Genomic DNA, 17,056 nt, shown 5'->3' with positions numbered 1-17,056 from the left:
AGTCGAAGTCTCCCTCCAGATGGTCATGGAGGGTGGAGAGTGTGAGCTCCCCTTCCAGCTCTGACACCGAGTCGTCGAGCTCCTCGATGCCGCAGCACCGAGGGCAGTTGAGAGGCTCACACAAGAGGCGATGACGATACAGTTCCGCCTCATGTGGGGGTTACAGTTCCAGCTCCAGCATCCCAGCACCGAGTCCAGCTCGGCACTGGTCCAGATCCCCGGCACGCAGCCTGGCACGGATCCCGGCGCCCGATGTGACAGAACATGCTCGGCACCAGTCCAGATCCCCGGCAGGCAGCCCGGCATGGATCCCCATTCCTGAATCCTAACGCGCTCAGCACCAGTCTGGATCCCCGGCACCAGCAGGGAGTCCACCTCCAGAACAGACACGACGGAACCAGTCCCGATCCCCGGACTGTAGTCCGGCGAGGAATCCGGTGCTGAAGGACTCGGCACCGACGGCGATAACGGCACCGCACCGCCGCTCGCTGTCTGGGGAGTCGGAGATAGCACCGAAGCAGCACCGCCGGCACCACTCCCAGTCCCCGAGGGGCAAGCAAGACCACGGTGCAGAGGCGGCGCTCATCTTCCAGCTCCTCCTGCTACTCACCCCCCCAATGGCACAGCAGGCATCGGCACCATCAATCCTCCTCGTCATTATCTCAGGGTCGGTCGTCAGTTGGGGCAGGCAAAGGCCATTGAAGCAAGCACCGGTCCAGCGGCTCAGGGTCTCATCCCTACCATCGGGAGACATCCCAGTTGGCACCAATACTGGCACTGGCATGGCCACAGGCTCCTTGGCAGTGGCCTTACTGAGGGCCTTCGGGGACCCAGAGGGGCCAGGGTACGGTGTCAGTTCACTCTTCAGTGGCTCAACCGACACCCCCCCTTCCGAGCGAGCCACACAAGGGCCATTCCTCGGAGGAGGAATCGGACCCTGGGGAGGGTCCCTCCACGGGGCCCCTCCCACAATCCTCCTCCCCTGATGATGTGGCTGCCAGGGACCGTAGGGCACCAGTTCCTGACTTTAAAGCTTACCAGGAACTACTAAGGACGGTGGCCAGTAATCTGAGCCTTGAGCTCAAGGAGATATCTGAGGAGGAGGATCCCCTATTTGGTGTCTCCAGGTCAGCAGAGCCCTCTAGAGTCGCCCTGCCAGTGCATGAAAGGGTCTTGAAGCTGGCCAAGACCCTCTGGCAAACCCCTGTGTCGGTCGCCCCTACGTCCAAGGGCGCCGAAAAAAAGTACTATGTTCCCGCGGAGGGGTTCGAGTACTTGTATACCCACTCTGCTTTGGGAACGCTCGTGGTTGATGCCGCCAACTAACGAGAAAGGCAGGGGTCCCAGGGCAATACCCCCAAGAACAAAGATTACAAAAAACTAGACCTTTTCAGCCACAAGGTCTATTCTATGGGGGCCCTACAGCTGAGGATCGCAAATCATCAGGCGCTCCTCGGCAGATATAACCTGAACATCTGGTCTTTCTTACAGAGGTTCACACAGGGAGTACCACAGGACCAGGCAGCGGACTTCGCCACTGTTATTGATGAGGGTGTTGCAGTGGCTGGGCAGCCTTACAAGCGGTCAGTGATGCGGCAGACACTGCCAGCAGATCCATTGCTTCGGCCATTGTAATGCGGCAGTGTTCCTGGCTCTTGTCATCAGGACTATCACAAGAGGTCCAGCAGTCCATCCAGGACTTGCCCTTTGATGGTGCTGGCCTCTTTTCTGAAAGGACTAATGACAAACTGCATGCCCTAAAATATTCCAGGGCCACGTTGAGATCTCTAGGGCTGTACTCCTCTCAGGTCTCGAGACGTCAGTCTCGGCCACAAGCCCAGCAGCCTGCCCCGAGACCGCCTCCCAGATCCACTCAACCCAGGAGGGGTCGAGATTGGTATAGGCAGCCTAACAGACAGGACCACCAAGAGTCCTCGATGGGCTCCCATCAAGGCCTGTACAAGGGGCGCAACAACAAGCGCCAATTTTGATGGCGCGCCCAAGGGTGGCACTCTTACCGTCCCATTGGATCCAACCCTACCATTCGCACACAGACTAAGGACATACTACACTGAGTGGCAGAACATTACCTCGGACCGCTGGGTGCTCGGTGTAGTACGCAGGGGTTATGCCCTTCAATTTATGGCCTTCCCTCCAGATTCTCCTCCTACCCCGTCCCTCTTCAGGGACCCCTCTCACGAGCAACTCCTCTTACAGGAAGTGAACTCGCTCCTTCGCCTAGGAGCTGTGGAGGAGATTTCCCTGCAGGAAAGGGGAAAGGGGTTCTATTCACATTTCCTCATTCCCAAGGCAAAGGGGGGCCTGAAGCCCATTTTAGATCTCCGCCGCTTGAACAGATTTATCAGGCACCTCAGATTCCGTATGGTCTCCCTAGCCTCTATCATTCCTGCTCTGGATCCAGGGGATTGGTTCGCTGCCCTCGATTTAAAGGACGCTTACTTTCATATTGCAATCCTTCCCGGTCACAGAAGGTTCCTCCAGTTTGTGGTAGCTGGCTCGCACTACCAGTTCTCGGCCCTACCCTTTGGCCTTTCGTCCGCCCCAGGGTGTTCACGAAGTGTATGGCGATAGTGGCGGCCCACCTGCGTCACAGAGGGGTTCAGATCTTCTCCTACCTGGACAACTGGCTGATCCGGGGCAAGTCCAGAGCCCATGTGAGGAATAGCCTGGAGCTTATCTGCACAACATGCACCAAACTGGGGCTGCTCATCAACGAGCAGAAATTGATTCTCACCCCAGTGCAGCACATAGACTTTATCAGGGCCACCCTGGATGCCACCCAGGCCAGAGCCTTCCTCCCACATCCTCGCTTCGAGGCGATGGCTGCCATAATCGACAATCTCTACAGGTCCCCCACGACGACAGCCTTCCACCAGCCTTGGCCTTCCACCAGCCAATGGAAGGGAGGTCATTATTCTCACACCCCATGTCCGTCAGGTTCCTTAAAGGGGTGGAGAGGCTGTACCCACAGGTCCATAACCCGGTGCCTCCCTGGGACTTGAACCTGGTCCTCGCCATGCTGATGGGACCCCCCTTTGAGCCCATGGCTACATGGCCACTGCTCATCCTCTCGTGGAAGGTAGCTTTCCTGGTGGTCATCACATCGGCTAGAAGGGTCTCCGAGATAAGGGCCTTGACCTCAGAGCCCCCCTACACCATCTTTTATAAAGACAAGGTGCAACTGAGACCCCACCTGGCTTTCCTGCCCAAGGTGGTGTCCCAGTTTCATTATAACCAGGATATCTTCCTCCCCGTGTTTTTTCCTAAACCACACGGTTCGGAGGAGGAACGGAGATGGCACTTGCTGGACGTGAGACGAGCCCTTGCCTATTACATTGAGTGGACCTGACCGTTCCAGAAGTCGATGCAGCTGTTCGTGGCCGTGGCAGACCAGATGAAGGGCTCACCTATTTCCACCCAGCACATCTCCACTTGGATCACCGCCTGTATCAGGACCTGCTACGAGCGGGCGAAGGTGCCGCTTCCAGGAGCTGTGTCAGCACACTCAACCAGAGCCCAGGCCTTGTCGGCGGACTTCCTAGAAAGAGTGCCCCTGCAGAACATCTGCAAAGCAGCTACCTGGTCGTTGGTGCACACCTTCACATCCCACTACGCCATCGTGCAGCAGGCGAGAGAGGACGCGGGCTTTGGCAGGGCCGTGCTGATGAGAGCAGCTCGCCGCTGACTCCTACCCACCTCCAAGGTATGGCTATTTAATCACCTATATTGGAATGGATATGAGCAGTCACTCGAAGTAGAAAACAGGATTACGTACCAGTAACTTTTGTTCTTCGAGATGTGTTGCTCATATCCATTCCACACCTACCCTCTGTCCCCACTGTCAGAGTCGGCAGAAAGAAGGGACTGAGGGCCCGCAGGGCCGGCAGCGCCCTGTGTATCGTGGCATGAGCGCGGCACTCCAGGGGGCACCTAAGCCGACCCTACGGGGCTTGATAAGGGGAAAAAAGTTCCGGGAACCAGTGCATGGGGCGCTCACTCACCTATGTTGGAATGGATATGAGCAACACATCTCGAAGAACAACAATTACTGGTAAGTAACCCTGTTTTTCTCACCATAATTTCTGTGGTGCTTTTGAGGGCAGGTTTGCTGGCATCAGATTCCTCTTCTATCTCTTTTCTTTACCACAGTACTTTGTCTTTAAAAAACAATTCCCTCCAGTTTTATAGAAGTGTTGTGCTTGGCAAGGGAGTAGATCACAAAAATATTAATTTACCACTTTAGTTCTTATGGTTATGGGCAGCACCTTACTAACAAGTGTCTTCATCAGGAGTTGAAGAACATGTGGTATTATGAAATTTTAGTACTGAATAAACAGAACGCAGTAGAAAGAAACACCGGAGTTCTTCTTCGAGTGCTTGCTCATGTCCATTCCACTATAAGTGTGTGCATGCCTCCGTGCAGTTACCCGGAACTTTTTTCCCCTTAGCAGATCCCGTAGGGCTGGCTCTGGCGCCCCCTGGAGCCCCATGCACATGCCACAGTATATGAGGCATTGCCATCCCTACGTCCCCTCAGTTCCTTCTTTCCTCCCGTGACCGTTGCTGGAACTAGCCTTGCTCACAGCAAGTACTTGTTTGGACTTGTTTGATATTCTAAGTTGGTTTTAGTTTGTTAAGTAGTTGTTAAGTGTTGTTAAGTGTAGTTAGGGAAAAGACAAGTCCCTAAGGGGACTTAGAGCGGCCAGGCCATGCCCCGGTCACCGGGATTCAAGCCGTGTGCCTCCTGTGGGAAGGCCTTCCCACTCAGTGACCCCCACGACCGCTGCCTTAAGTGCTTGGGGGAAGCCAACAGGAAAGAGAAGTGTAAGATATGCAGGGCTTTTAAACCGAGGACTCAGAAGGACCGAGAGATCAGGTTGAAAGCCCTGTTGATGGCGGCAGCGCTCTGCCTGGCATCCGGGCCGGCCCACTCCACCTCAGCACCGAGCGTGACCTTGGTGCAGAGCGCACCACCAGCACCAGCCTCGACTCGGCACCGCGCAACATCGTCAACACCGAAGAGGAAGAAGCAGTGTGCAGAGCACGGACACTCCCCTGCACCGTCACTACGGGCAGGATCAAGTATGGAGATGCACTGGACCCGGCCCGTCGAGTATTCTCCGGTGCCTGCATCTCTGGTCAGGGAGCCTCCCCCGACTCCTGGGAGTGGGAGAGTGCCCCTGCCGATACCGTTGACACCGGAGGCTTTTCAGGCAGCAAGAGCCTTGTTGGCCTTGCCTACACCACCTCCACCCCCCCTCCGCCAAGGGAGAAGGGGCCAGTGACACGGGGGAAACCCGTGTTGGGTTCCTCTGAATGGTGGTGGAGATCCCCGGTACGGGAAGGAAGATCTCCTGCTGGATGGTCTCTGTGGGTAAAGCAGAGCCGCTCCCCCAGCAGTCGCTCTAGGTCGGCGGTGTCAAGTCAACCTGCTCCGGCACAGGACATGGAGTCTCCCTCTTGGCGCCGATGTTGATCCCTGGCACCAGAGGCAGTGCATGCCAGGAGGCGGCACTGGTCGAGGTCTGCCAGGCGGCGCTCGGACAGCTCTCGTTCCAAATCCCCGGCACCGAGGAGTTCTCCTGTACCTAGACGGCGCAGAACCCGGTCGCCATCGGAGGACTTGGTACAGTGCAGTCCACGACATGGAACCCGGTTGCCAAAGTCCGGCTCAGCACCGAGGAGTTTGGAGCCGCGCCAACCTCGGTCACCGAAGGTGTCTGCAGGGCCGCAAGGCAAGCAGCAGTGGAAATCATCAGTACCGAGACGACGCACCAGTACCTCTAGCTCTTCAGAGTGCACCTCCGTTCGTCGGCACCGCTTGCAGCGACGGAGGCAGTCCTCATCGTCCTCCAGGTCGGAGGCGTTGAGAGGGCGGTCCCCAGCACAGAAGAATGCCTGGGACAGAGGATGTACACGGCACGGTGACTCGGGGTCTCCCTGGGGGACAGTCATCGGGAGAGCCGACACCCCCACAAAGCGTCACAGCCTGTGGCGCAGTCAGCCCTGGGTTGGCCCCAGGGTCAATGGCCCCAATAATGGCTTTATTGGGCCCCATGGGGTATCCAGAGGGGGCTGGGGCCCCCATCCATTATGTCATCGAGGGTACAGTCTGTGCCTCTGGCACAGGAGAAAGCCCATAGACACCACTCCTCGGACGAGGAGTTGGACCCCATGGAGGGACCCTCAACGGGTGCAACCCTTTGCCAGGAGGGGGCGCACCCGCAGGACGCGCCTCAGCAGTCTTCTTCCTCCTCACCTGACGAGGCAGTCTCCCGGGACCACTCGGCACCACTGGAGCATTTCAGGGCGCACCAGGAACTGCTCAAGAGGTGGCCTCCAACTTGGGGCTGGAGGTGAATTAGTTAGAAGAGGCTAAAGATAGCCTCTTTAATGTTCTGGCGGAGGCTGCCCCAGTGAGAGTGGCCCTCCCAGTCCATGAAAGGGTCCTTAAGATTGTAAAGGCCCTGTGGCAAACCCCTTTCTCGGTTTCCCTTACGTCAAAGGTAGCCGAGAAAAAAATATTATGTCCCAGCCGAAGAGTTTGAGTATTTGTTCACTCACCCCATCCCGGGAACCCTGGTGGTAGATGCAGCTAACCAGCGAGCAAAAAAGCTGGACTTGTTTGGGAGAAAGGTTTATTCCATGGCAAGCCTGCAGTTCAGGATTGCCAACCATCAGGCCCTCCTGGGTAGATATAATTTCAACCTGCGGGACTCCCTCAGGCGGTTTGCTGAGGCCCTGCCCCAGGTCCAGGCTGCAGACTTTAGCACCATTGTGGAGGAAGAAACCACGGTAGCTAGGGCAGTGCTCTAGACGTCCTGTGACATTGCTGACTCGGCGGGCAGGGCCACAGCCTCCACCGTCTGTATGAGAAGGTGCTCGTGGCTGCAATCCTCAGGCCTGTTCCAGGAGGTGCAGTAGTCTATTCAGGACCTCCCCTTTGATGGGTCGGCCGTATTCTCTGACCAGACCAATGTGAAGTTGCACAGTCTGAAGGACTCCAGGGCCACGCTTCGCTCCCTGGGACTGTACACACCCCAGTTTTCCAGGTGTCAGTCACAACCCCAAGTGCAGCAGCAGCCAAGGCCTCTGCCAAGGCCTTTTCAACCCTGTAGGAATAGGGGGTTCAGAAATCAGCCCCCCAACTCATCCTCCACTCCCCAGCAGGGGCCCCCCAGGAGTTCGGGCAACCAGAGGAGATAATTTTGATGGTGCGCCCGATGGTGGTGCCCCGACTGCTCTCCTGGATCCGCCCCACCCCTTCCTAAACAGGTTAAGGCCCTTCTGGGCAAATATCACTTCAGACCGTTGGGTCCTTGGAATAGCCTCAGGGGGCTATGCCCTACAGTTTACCTCTACGCCCCCCCCCCCAACAACCCTCCCTCTCTGTCCCTCTTCAGGGACCCCTCTCACGAGCAACTCCTCTTGCAGGAGGGGAACACCCTCCTCAACATAGGAGCAGTGGTTATGGTCCCTCAAGGCAGAAGGGGAAAGGGGTTCTATTTGAGGTACTTCCTCATCCCCAAGACGAAGTGGGGTCTGAGACCCATATTAGACCTGTCAAATATGTCAAACGACTCAGCTTTCACATGGTCTCCCTAGCCTCCATAAACCCTTCCCTGGATCCAGGAGACTGGTATGCCGCCCTTGACCTCAAGGACACATACTTCCATGTGTCTATCCTCCCCGGCCACAGGCATTTTCTCCATTCCACGGTTGTTGGCTCCCACTACCAGTTTACAGCCCTACCCTTTGGCCTATCTTCGGCTCCAAGGGTGGTCACCAAGTGCATGGTGGTAGTGGCTGCCCACCTGAGATGAAAGGGTGTGCAAATTTTTCCTTACCTAGACGATTGGCTGATCAGGGGCAGGTCCAGGTCCCAAGTGCAGGAGCGCGTGACCCTCACTTGCTCCACATGCAGCAGGCTGGGACTGCTCATAAACAAGCAGAAGTTCACACTAATCCCAGTGCAATGCGTAGAATTCATTGGGGCCACCCTGGACGCTTCCCAGGCCAGAGCCTTCCTGCCTCAGCCATGTTTCAAGATGATGGTCTCTATCATCTCCCAGCTGCACCAATGCCCCACGACAACAGTCAGGCACTGCCTACAGCTGTTAGGCCACATGACGGCCTGCACGTATGTAGTGAGACTAGCTCGCCTGAGGCTCAGACCGCATCAGGCATGGTTGGCCTCAGTATATGTGCTGAGCAGACACCCATTGGACTGCGTAGTCACAGTTCCCTCACCTGTTTTAGCCTCCCTAAACTGGTGGCGGACTCCCAGGGCAGTGATGAAGGGCGTTCCATTCAGAGAACTGGTCCCGTCGGTCATCCTAATTTCCAAGGTGTCGGACGTAGGATGGAGAGCCCACATCAGCGCCAAGCTAGGCATTCAGGGGCTCTGGTTGGGGGAGGAGATGCTCCTGCATATCAATGTGAAGGAGCTGAGGGCCATTCGCCTAGCGTGCAAGGTATTCCTCCAATTCCTGACAGGCAGAGTGGTGCAGGTGCTGACAGACAACACCACAGCTATGTTTTACATAAACAGGCAGGGGGGAAGCGCGCTCCTCAGCCCTCTGCGAGGAAGCTATCTATCTGTGGGACTTCGCCGTGAGACATGATTTACACTTGACTGCCTCTCACCTCCCAGGAGTGAGGAATGACAAGGCGGATCACCTCAGCAGGTCGTTTCTATCCCGCCACGACTGGTCATTGCACCAGAGGTGGTGGCTATGATCTTCCAGAAGTGGGGCATTCCCCAACTGGACCTATTCGCGTCGGCCTGGAACACGAAGTGCCCAAGGTTCTGCTCGCTCTGAGGTCGCAAGACCGGTTCGATTTCTGATGCGTTCCTCACCGACTGGGCAGGGACCCTCGTGTACGTGTTCCCGCCCAAGGTCCTGCTGAAAATAAAGAGGGACAGGGCGAAAGTTATACTCATTGCTCTGGCCTGGCTGAGACAGCACTCATTCAGCATGCTGCTGGACCTTTTGATCGCCTCACCCCTGGAGCTCCCGAGGCAGTACGACCTTCTATCCCAGGACCATGGTCACTTGTTGCACCTGGACCTGGACTCCCTGCACCTCATGGCCTGGAGGCTCTGTGGCTGATGGAGGGAGAGAGAGCCTGCTCGGTGCACATCCAGCAAGTCCTGCTCGGCAGCAGGAAACCTTCCACACAGATAATGTATTGGGCTAAGTGGATGTGGTTTACCCTTTGGGCGGAGTTCCATGGTATTCCGCCCAGTCTTTTGCCTATACAGACAATCCTGGAGTACCTGCTTCAGCTAAAGCTCCAGGGTCTGGCACTGGCATCATTGAAGGTTCACCTGGCAGCCATTTCGGCCTTCCATCAGCCACTAGAGGGGAGATCGCTGTTCTCCCATCCCATGTCGGTCAGGTTCCTCAAGGGGGTGGAGAGGCTTTATCCGCATGTCTGTGACCCAGTGCCTCCCTGGGATCTCAACCTGGTCCTCTCGATACTCATGGGGTCCCCCTTCAAACCCATGACTTCATGCCCTCTGCTCCTGCTTTCATGGAAGGTGGCCTTCCTGTTGGCCATTACCTCAGCCAGGAGGGTCTCTGAGATTAGGGCCTTGACCTCGAAGCCTCCTTATACAGTATTCCTATAAGGACAAGGTCCAACTGAGGTCGCATCTGGCCTTCCTACCCAAGGTGGTTTCCCAATTTCATTGTAACCAAGATATTTTTCTCCCCGTGTTTTTTCCCAAACCTCACGGTTCGGAGGAGGCGAGAAGGTGGCATTCGCTGGACGTGAGACGAGCCCTGGCCTTCTACATCAAGCATACAAAGCCATTCTGGAAATCAACACAGCTCTTCGTCGCAGGGGCCGACCGGATGAAAGGCTCACCTGTCTGCACCCAGCACATCTCCTTGTGGATCACATCATGCATCAAGTTCTGCTATGAGCAGGCAAAAGTGCCACTTCTGGGAACCATCACAGCACACTCAATCAGAGCTCAAGTCTCATCTACAGCTTTCCTGGAGAGAGTGCCTCTGCAGGACATCTGCAAAGCTGCCACCTGGTCGTCGGCGCATACCTTCACGTCCCACTACGCCATCGTCCAGAAGGCAAGAGAAGACGCGGGATTTGGCAGAGCGGTGCTGAGGGCAGCTCACCGGTAACTCCAACCCACCTCCAAAGGTATTGCTTGTTAGTCACCTATAGTGGAATAGACATGAGCAAGCACTCGAAGAAGAAAACAAGGTTACTTACCAGTAACTGATGTTCTTCGAAATGTGTTGCTCATGTCCAGTCCACAACCCACCCCCCGTCCCTGCTGCCGGAGTTGGCAGAAAGAAGGGACTGAGAGGGCGTAGGGCCTGCAGCGCTTCATATACTGCAGCATGTGCGCGGGGCTCCAGGGAGCGCCGGAGCCAGCCCTACAGGATCTGCTAAGGGGAAAAAAGTTCCAGGTAACCGTGCACGGAGGTGTGCATACACCTATAGTGGAATGGACATAAGTAGCACATCTCAAAGAACATCAGTTACTGGTAAGTAACCTTGTTATTTTACAGACAGATGTTTATATCTTTATGATTATAGTCCATGGTGCCCAGTGAGTGCCAAGATTAGGTAACAGGTTTTGTACCAGCACTCAATATGTATCTAAATATTGCTGCTAGTGGCTCACTGACAATGTGCTGTGACTGTTTCCTGCACAGGTAGTGAAGGAACGGTTGATTTGCCATGCCATTATAGGGAAGCAGTCTGGGAAAGAACGGATAATGAAAGTGGACATCACGTGTGAATTCATTGCACCCATTCTGCACCTCTCCTCCAAAAAGATCACTTTCCGAGTGGAGAAGGTAAACCTTTAGACTTCTTGCAGGCATTTAAACTCACCTCAAGGGTCATGTAGTTGCTGCTTGTTCACCTAGAGAACTCCCTTGCAAAACTCCCTTGTTAGCTGCCCTTGTTCTCTAGCCCTCCCTGTTGCTTAAAAATGTCTCTGAATCCTTATGAATACAGAGGGAAATGCAACTGGCAAGAATGGAGATCGTTAACACACCAGTTTATATATCAATAGTGTGGAGAGCAGAGGCGGACCAGAGGGGAAAGTAGGGGAGTGCAGTTTCTCTTGTCAACATAATTAATTTAAAATATACTGGGGCAGAACCTTAACTGGTATAAACTGCCATCGCTCCTGGGAAGGACTAGGAGTTATCCTAGTCCTGGAAGATGCTCTATATCCTTGTAAGGAAGAGAGGATGGAAGAGGATAAAATATGGGTAGGATCTGATGAGAAACAGTCAAATGAAAAAGAGTCCCATTCAATTACATCACATAATGGCAGACATCTAGAAAGTGACAATTTTTTAAAGTGCTTATATACAAATGCTAGAAGTCTAAATACTAAATTGGGTGAACTTGAATGCCTTGTATTAAATGAGGATACTGATACAATAGGCATCACAGAAACTTGGTGGAATGAGGATAATCAATGGGACACGGTAATACCATGGTACAAAATATATCAGAAGGGCAGAATAGGTCATGCTGGTGGGAGAGTGGCTCTATATGTGAAAGACAGCATAGAGTCAAATGAAATAAAAATCTTAAATGAACCAAACTGTGCCAGAGAATCTCTATGGATAGTAATTCCGTGCTTGAATTATAGAATATAGCAGTAGGATATACTGCCAACCATCTGACCAGGATGGTGACAGTGACTGTGAAATGCTCAGGGAGATTAAATTGGCTATAAAAATTTAAAAACTCAATAATAATGGGGGATTTCAACTATCCCCGTATTGACTGGGTACATGTCACCTCAGGATGGGATGCAGAGATAAAGTTTCTTGGTACCTTAAACAACTGCTTCTTGGAGCAGCTAGTCCTGGAACCCACAAGAGAAGAGGCAATTCTTGATTTAGTGCTGTGTGGAGTGCAGGATCTGGTCCAAGAAGTGAATATAGCTGAACTGTTTGGTAATAGTGACCATAACATAATAAAATTTAACATCCCTGTGGGGGGCAACACCAAAGCAGCCCACCGTGGTAGCATTTAATTTCAGAAATGGGAATTACATAAAAATGAGGAATTTAGTTAAACAGAAATTAAAAGGTACAGTGCCAAGAGCTGCTTGGAAAGTTTTTAAAGACACCATAATAGAAGCTCAATTTAAATGTATACCGCAAATAAAAACACAGTAAGAGAACCAAAACAGGATCACTGTGGCTAAACAACAAAGTAAAAGAAGCAGTTGGAGGCAAAAAGGCACCCTTCAGAAAGTGGAAGTTAAATCCTATTGAGAAAAAGAGAAAGGAGCATAAACTCTGGCAAGTGAAGTGTAAAAATATAATTAGGAAGGCCAAAAGAAATTTGAAGAGCAGCTAGCCAAAGACTCAAAAAGTAACAGCAAAAAAGTTTTTTAGTGCATCAGAAGCAGGAAGCCTGCTAAACAACCAGTGGGGCCACTGGATGATCAAAATGTTAAAGGAGCACTCAAGGAAGATAAGGCTATTGTGGAGAAACTAAATGAATTCTTTGCATCAGTCTTCATGACTGAGGAATGGAGGGAGATTCCCAAATCTGAGCTATTCATTTTAGGAAGCAAATCTGGGGAACTGTCCCAGATTGAGGTGTTGTTAGAGAAGGTTTTGGAACAAATTGATAAATTAAACGGTAATAAGTCACCAGGACCAGATGGTATCCGCCCAAGAGTTCTGAAGGTAATCAAATGTGAAATTGCAGAACTACTAACTGTGGTATGTAACCTATCATATAAATCAGCTTCTGTACCAGATGACTGAAGAATAGCTAATGTGAGGCCAATTTTTAAAAAACGCTCCAGAGGCAATCCTGGCAATTACAGGCTGCTAAGCCTAACTTCAGTCCAGGCAAATTGGTTGAAACTATTATAAAGAACAGAATTATCAGACACATAGTTGAATACAATTTGTTGGGAAGAGTCAACATGGTTTTTGTAAAGGAAAATCATGCCACACCAAACTACTAGAATTATTTTAGGGAGTCAACAAGCATGTGGACAGGATGATCCAGTGGATATAGTGTACTTAGATTAGGTTCAAAAGAGTATTAGATAAGTTCATGGAGAATAGGTCCATCAATGGCTATTAGCTAGGATAGGCAGGGATTGCTGTGTGCCAGAGACTGGGAATGGCTGATGGGATGCATCACTTGATGGTTACTTGTTCTATTCATTCCCTCTGAAGCACCTGGCATTGACCACTGTCGGAAGGCAGGATACTGGGTTAGATGGACCATTGGTCTGCACCAGTATGGTCGTTCTTATGTTCTAACAGTTGTGTTAGGAAATGTAAGTCTACTACACAGAGCAGTTCAGTCCCTCTCATCTCTGCAGCCAGATTCCTGCATCTTCATCCCCTTTCCTGCAGGATGGCTGAAGATGGGAAGCAATTTTCCCACTCTGCTTCTGCTTGTTCATCCCTATTCTCTAATAAATTCCCCAGAGTCAGCAATGTTGCAGAACCGCTTTTCTGTTTTGTAGCACATGCAAATGAGCTGTTAGACTCAACTTCAGTTTTAATTTGGTGTCATCCAGTTATCCCGGCTGTCTCTCTCAATTCTGTTTGATGCCACACACTCTGATTTATTGGCTGTAGTGACATGATAGCAGTTTGTGAAAAATACATTTAGCTTCCCAAACTCCATCTACTTTAAATAAACTGATCATAAACCTCAGAGAAAGGCCAGTTTGTCTTTCTAGTAGAGGTGGTAGAAAATACTTTGCACCTGAGCTATGCAGGATCCTAGCCTAGTACATATGCAGGAAACATTTTCAAGCTATTGCCAGACAAAATCTTTCTTGCTTTCCTTTTTCATGCAAGTAGCCCCATTGACTTTATGGGGCTGCTCAGATCAGTATGGTTGGCAGGATTTACTCTGTGAATGAAAGCCCTTTGTGCCATTTAGGACAAGAAAAATGCATGGTCTATCAGTTAAAGCACAGAACTTGGAGTCAGGAGAGCTGTGTTTTGTTCCCCACTCTGCCACTGCACTTCCTTTGTGATCTTGGTCAAGTCACTTCACTTCTTTGTGCCTCTATTTCCACATCTGTAAAATGGGGATAGAAATGCTTCTCAGCCTCATATGTTATGGTCTGTAAAGCAAATGCATTTGAGGGAGAAAGGGGCTATAAAGTGCAGAGTATTAATAGTGATAGAGCTGGTTGAAATTTTTCAAACTTTGCCAATTTTGGGAATGTAAGAAAAATTTGAAATAAAAGAAGAAGAAAAGGAGGAGGGAGAGAAAAGGAGAAACTGGCAAACTTATCATTAAAAAGTTTCCCCAATGTTTGACCAGTTATAGAGCTGGTCTTAATGGTTTTTTAATTTTAATGAAATTTCAAATTGGAACATTTTGAAAATTGGGGAAAGGAACCCAGGAAGAAATGCGGGGAGGAGGGAATAATAGATACCAAGACCGGAAGGGACCATTGTGATCATCTAGTCTGACCTCCTGTATAACACAGGCCAGAGAACATCCCCAAAATAATTCCTAAAGCAGATCTTGTAGAAAAACATCCAATCTTGATTTAAAAATTGTCAGTGATGGAGAATCCACCATGTCCCTTAGTAAGTTGTTCCATTGGTTAATTATTCTCACTATTAAAATTTTATGCCTTTTTTCCTTATCCTTATTTTTTCTTGCGACATTTTGGAAACCCGAAGCTAAGCCCTGCTTCATATAGAACAAGCTTTATCATCATCCTAACAAAGCCATCATTGTCATGTCCACAACAAGATTTGATGAGGCTTGTTGGATTTTGCTCATGCTACGAAAGCTGTAGAAATGAGCTGCTGTGCAGTAGTGGAGGATTGAAATCTCCCTTACAGTCCCAGTTGCTGACTGCAGCACAGTAATCATAGTGGGCACATGCTTGTCTTTGGGTTTCTCTTCCTTTCTCACATAGCTTTGCATTTATGCAGCACCCCAGTGATGTCCTGACTCCGCAGTATGAACCTCTGATCTTAAAGAACATCTCCTCCCTGCCACTCAATGTTATCCTGTCCTTACAAGAGCCCTTCTTCCTCTGTGACAGAGACCAGCAAATACTGCCTGCAGAGGCTCAGGTAAGCAGACAGGAGCTTTCATGCCTGGCTTCTTGGTGTTTTTGTGTCTGAGGAGCAAAGAGCAGGTAGATTTCCAAAGGGTAGCTCTGTGATTAATTCTATATGATCATCAGCATGTTGGTCTGAGTTAAATCTGGAAGCAAAGCAAACTATTGGGTTGTTTGACAGACACATTTCTGGGTTTGTGAAATACACCTGGGTCTAAGGTAGCTGTTCTCAAGGCTAGGTGGGTTAAGAAGCAGCAGAATAACGGCGATAGGCACAGAGGCCTTCCTTCTTTTGTATGTATCTGTAGTAGAGAGCCCCTTCTCCACTGCAACTCAGCCTCTGTTCTCATAGGCTCAGTTTCACTCATGGGAACACAAGACATTCCCTCCAACAACTTCCTGACCTGTCTTCCCTTTCTGAGCGGGACCAGGGAGTGTCTGACTCAGACCGTCCTACTAAGGTGTTGTGCATGCTGCGCCAAATTCTGCTGTCAGTGACACTCGTGATGACCCTGCCCCTGCCGAAGCTGGAGCTACCTCTGAGCCTGAGCCTGCTTAAGACTTCTGAGTCATCCCTGAGCCAGAGAGTGTGATGAGTCATCAGACCTGCAGGCAGGGCCCCCACATGTGGGGGGAGGGGGAAAGGGTACACTTTACCAGGGCCTGAAGGCCCTAGGGGGCCCGGCCCAGGCTGCAACCCCCATTACCAAGAGGAAAAAATTGAGGCTAAATTGTAGATCATGCCTGAGGATATTTTTAGAAACTTATTTCCCTGTATCTACCTATTTATTGTTCAGATCTTGTGAGATTTGCTGAAGCCAATCAGAAGGAGTGTTAGAGCAGTTTCAAGTAATAAAAAAATCAAGACATTGACAGGATATAATACCTTTATAATGACCAAAAAGTTACAAAATAGTCAGCAAACTTGTTGGACTCTCAGACTGGGTGTTATGTTAAACAAAAATAGCAAAGGGGGGCATTTTTCAGAAATGTAGAATACATAACAGTAATTTCTGAATTCAAACTTTTTTCATGGCTCATGAGATTGTATGTATGAGATGAGGGATTGTGGTATGTGTGTGGAAGGGGGCCTGTAGGCATGTGGCCTGCCCCAGCAGGGGGTTGCGGCTGTTCGTTGGGCTCAGGCTCTGAGGAAGGCCACAGTGCCTTGGTCTATGCTAGGGGTTGGTGAGTCTTTAGCCCCCGGTCCCTGGGCGGGGCGGAGCTAACAAGTAGTCTATAGCTCCCCCAGCCCTCAAGCGGGTGGGGCTGGCCAAAACAGTTTGTAGCCCCTGCCCTCAAGTAGGGTGGGGCAGTCAAAGTAGTCTATAGCCCCTGCCCTTCAGACAGGCAGGGCTGGCAAGTATCCTCTGGTGCACAGATTCAGAGGAGCCAAGCACTCCCGGGGTGGTTAGGGAAGTGGGGAGGGGGACGCAGGCCCACCCGACTCCGCTGCATCCCAGCCCAGGGCCCTACCAGTGGCAAAGCGGTTTGCCACTGTGTCAGCAACCTCAGCCAAACTATATTTAGCTGTCCCTGGGCTACTTTGGCTGTCCCTGGGCTACAAACTATATTTGGCTGTCCCTGGGCCACCCTGTACCTGGGTACCTGCAGCCAGGTATCTTTCTCCAGGTCGCTGGGGTACACAGTGAGCGGGACCCCCACAAGTCCCTCACCGTCGAATGGCAGCAGGTCTGGAAACTCCTCGGGGTGATCAGTGGAGGGCAGCTCCTCCAGGTGACAGTGTCCCAGCGGGTCCTCCGGTACACTGGACACAGGCAGCTCCAGTGGGTCCCCAGCAATGGGCAGCTCCTCCAGGTGACAGTGTCCCAGCGGGTCCTCCGGTACACTGGACACAGGCAGCTCCAGTGGGTCCCCAGCAATGGACAGCTCCTCCAGGTCAGGGGCCTGGCAGCCCGGGCAGACCTTGGAGGCTCCGGTCGATGAGGTGATTGTTCTGCACAG

General features: G+C 51.6%; 1 protein-coding gene across 2 annotated transcripts in view; it reads left to right on the top strand.

The window, feature by feature from the left end:
• The window catches only part of HYDIN (HYDIN axonemal central pair apparatus protein), a 293,633-nt gene that overhangs the window by 143,154 nt on the left and 133,423 nt on the right, over positions 1 to 17,056 (top strand). For both annotated transcript variants that reach the window (XM_067546885.1, XM_067546884.1), the window contains exons 20-21: positions 10,710 to 10,853; positions 14,961 to 15,104. In XM_067546885.1, coding sequence (XP_067402986.1) covers positions 10,710 to 10,853; positions 14,961 to 15,104 — 288 coding nt within the window. The remainder of the gene's footprint in view (positions 1 to 10,709; positions 10,854 to 14,960; positions 15,105 to 17,056) is intronic.

The sequence above is a fragment of the Emydura macquarii genome, unplaced genomic scaffold, assembly GCF_026122565.2.
Source record: "Emydura macquarii macquarii isolate MOO-44397 ecotype Brisbane River unplaced genomic scaffold, CSIRO-AGI_Emac_v2 contig_1170, whole genome shotgun sequence".
NCBI classification, from domain to species: domain Eukaryota; kingdom Metazoa; phylum Chordata; order Testudines; family Chelidae; genus Emydura; species Emydura macquarii.
The sequence above is the reverse complement of the archived record's forward strand: the minus strand, read 5'-3'. Positions and strand labels throughout refer to the sequence as shown.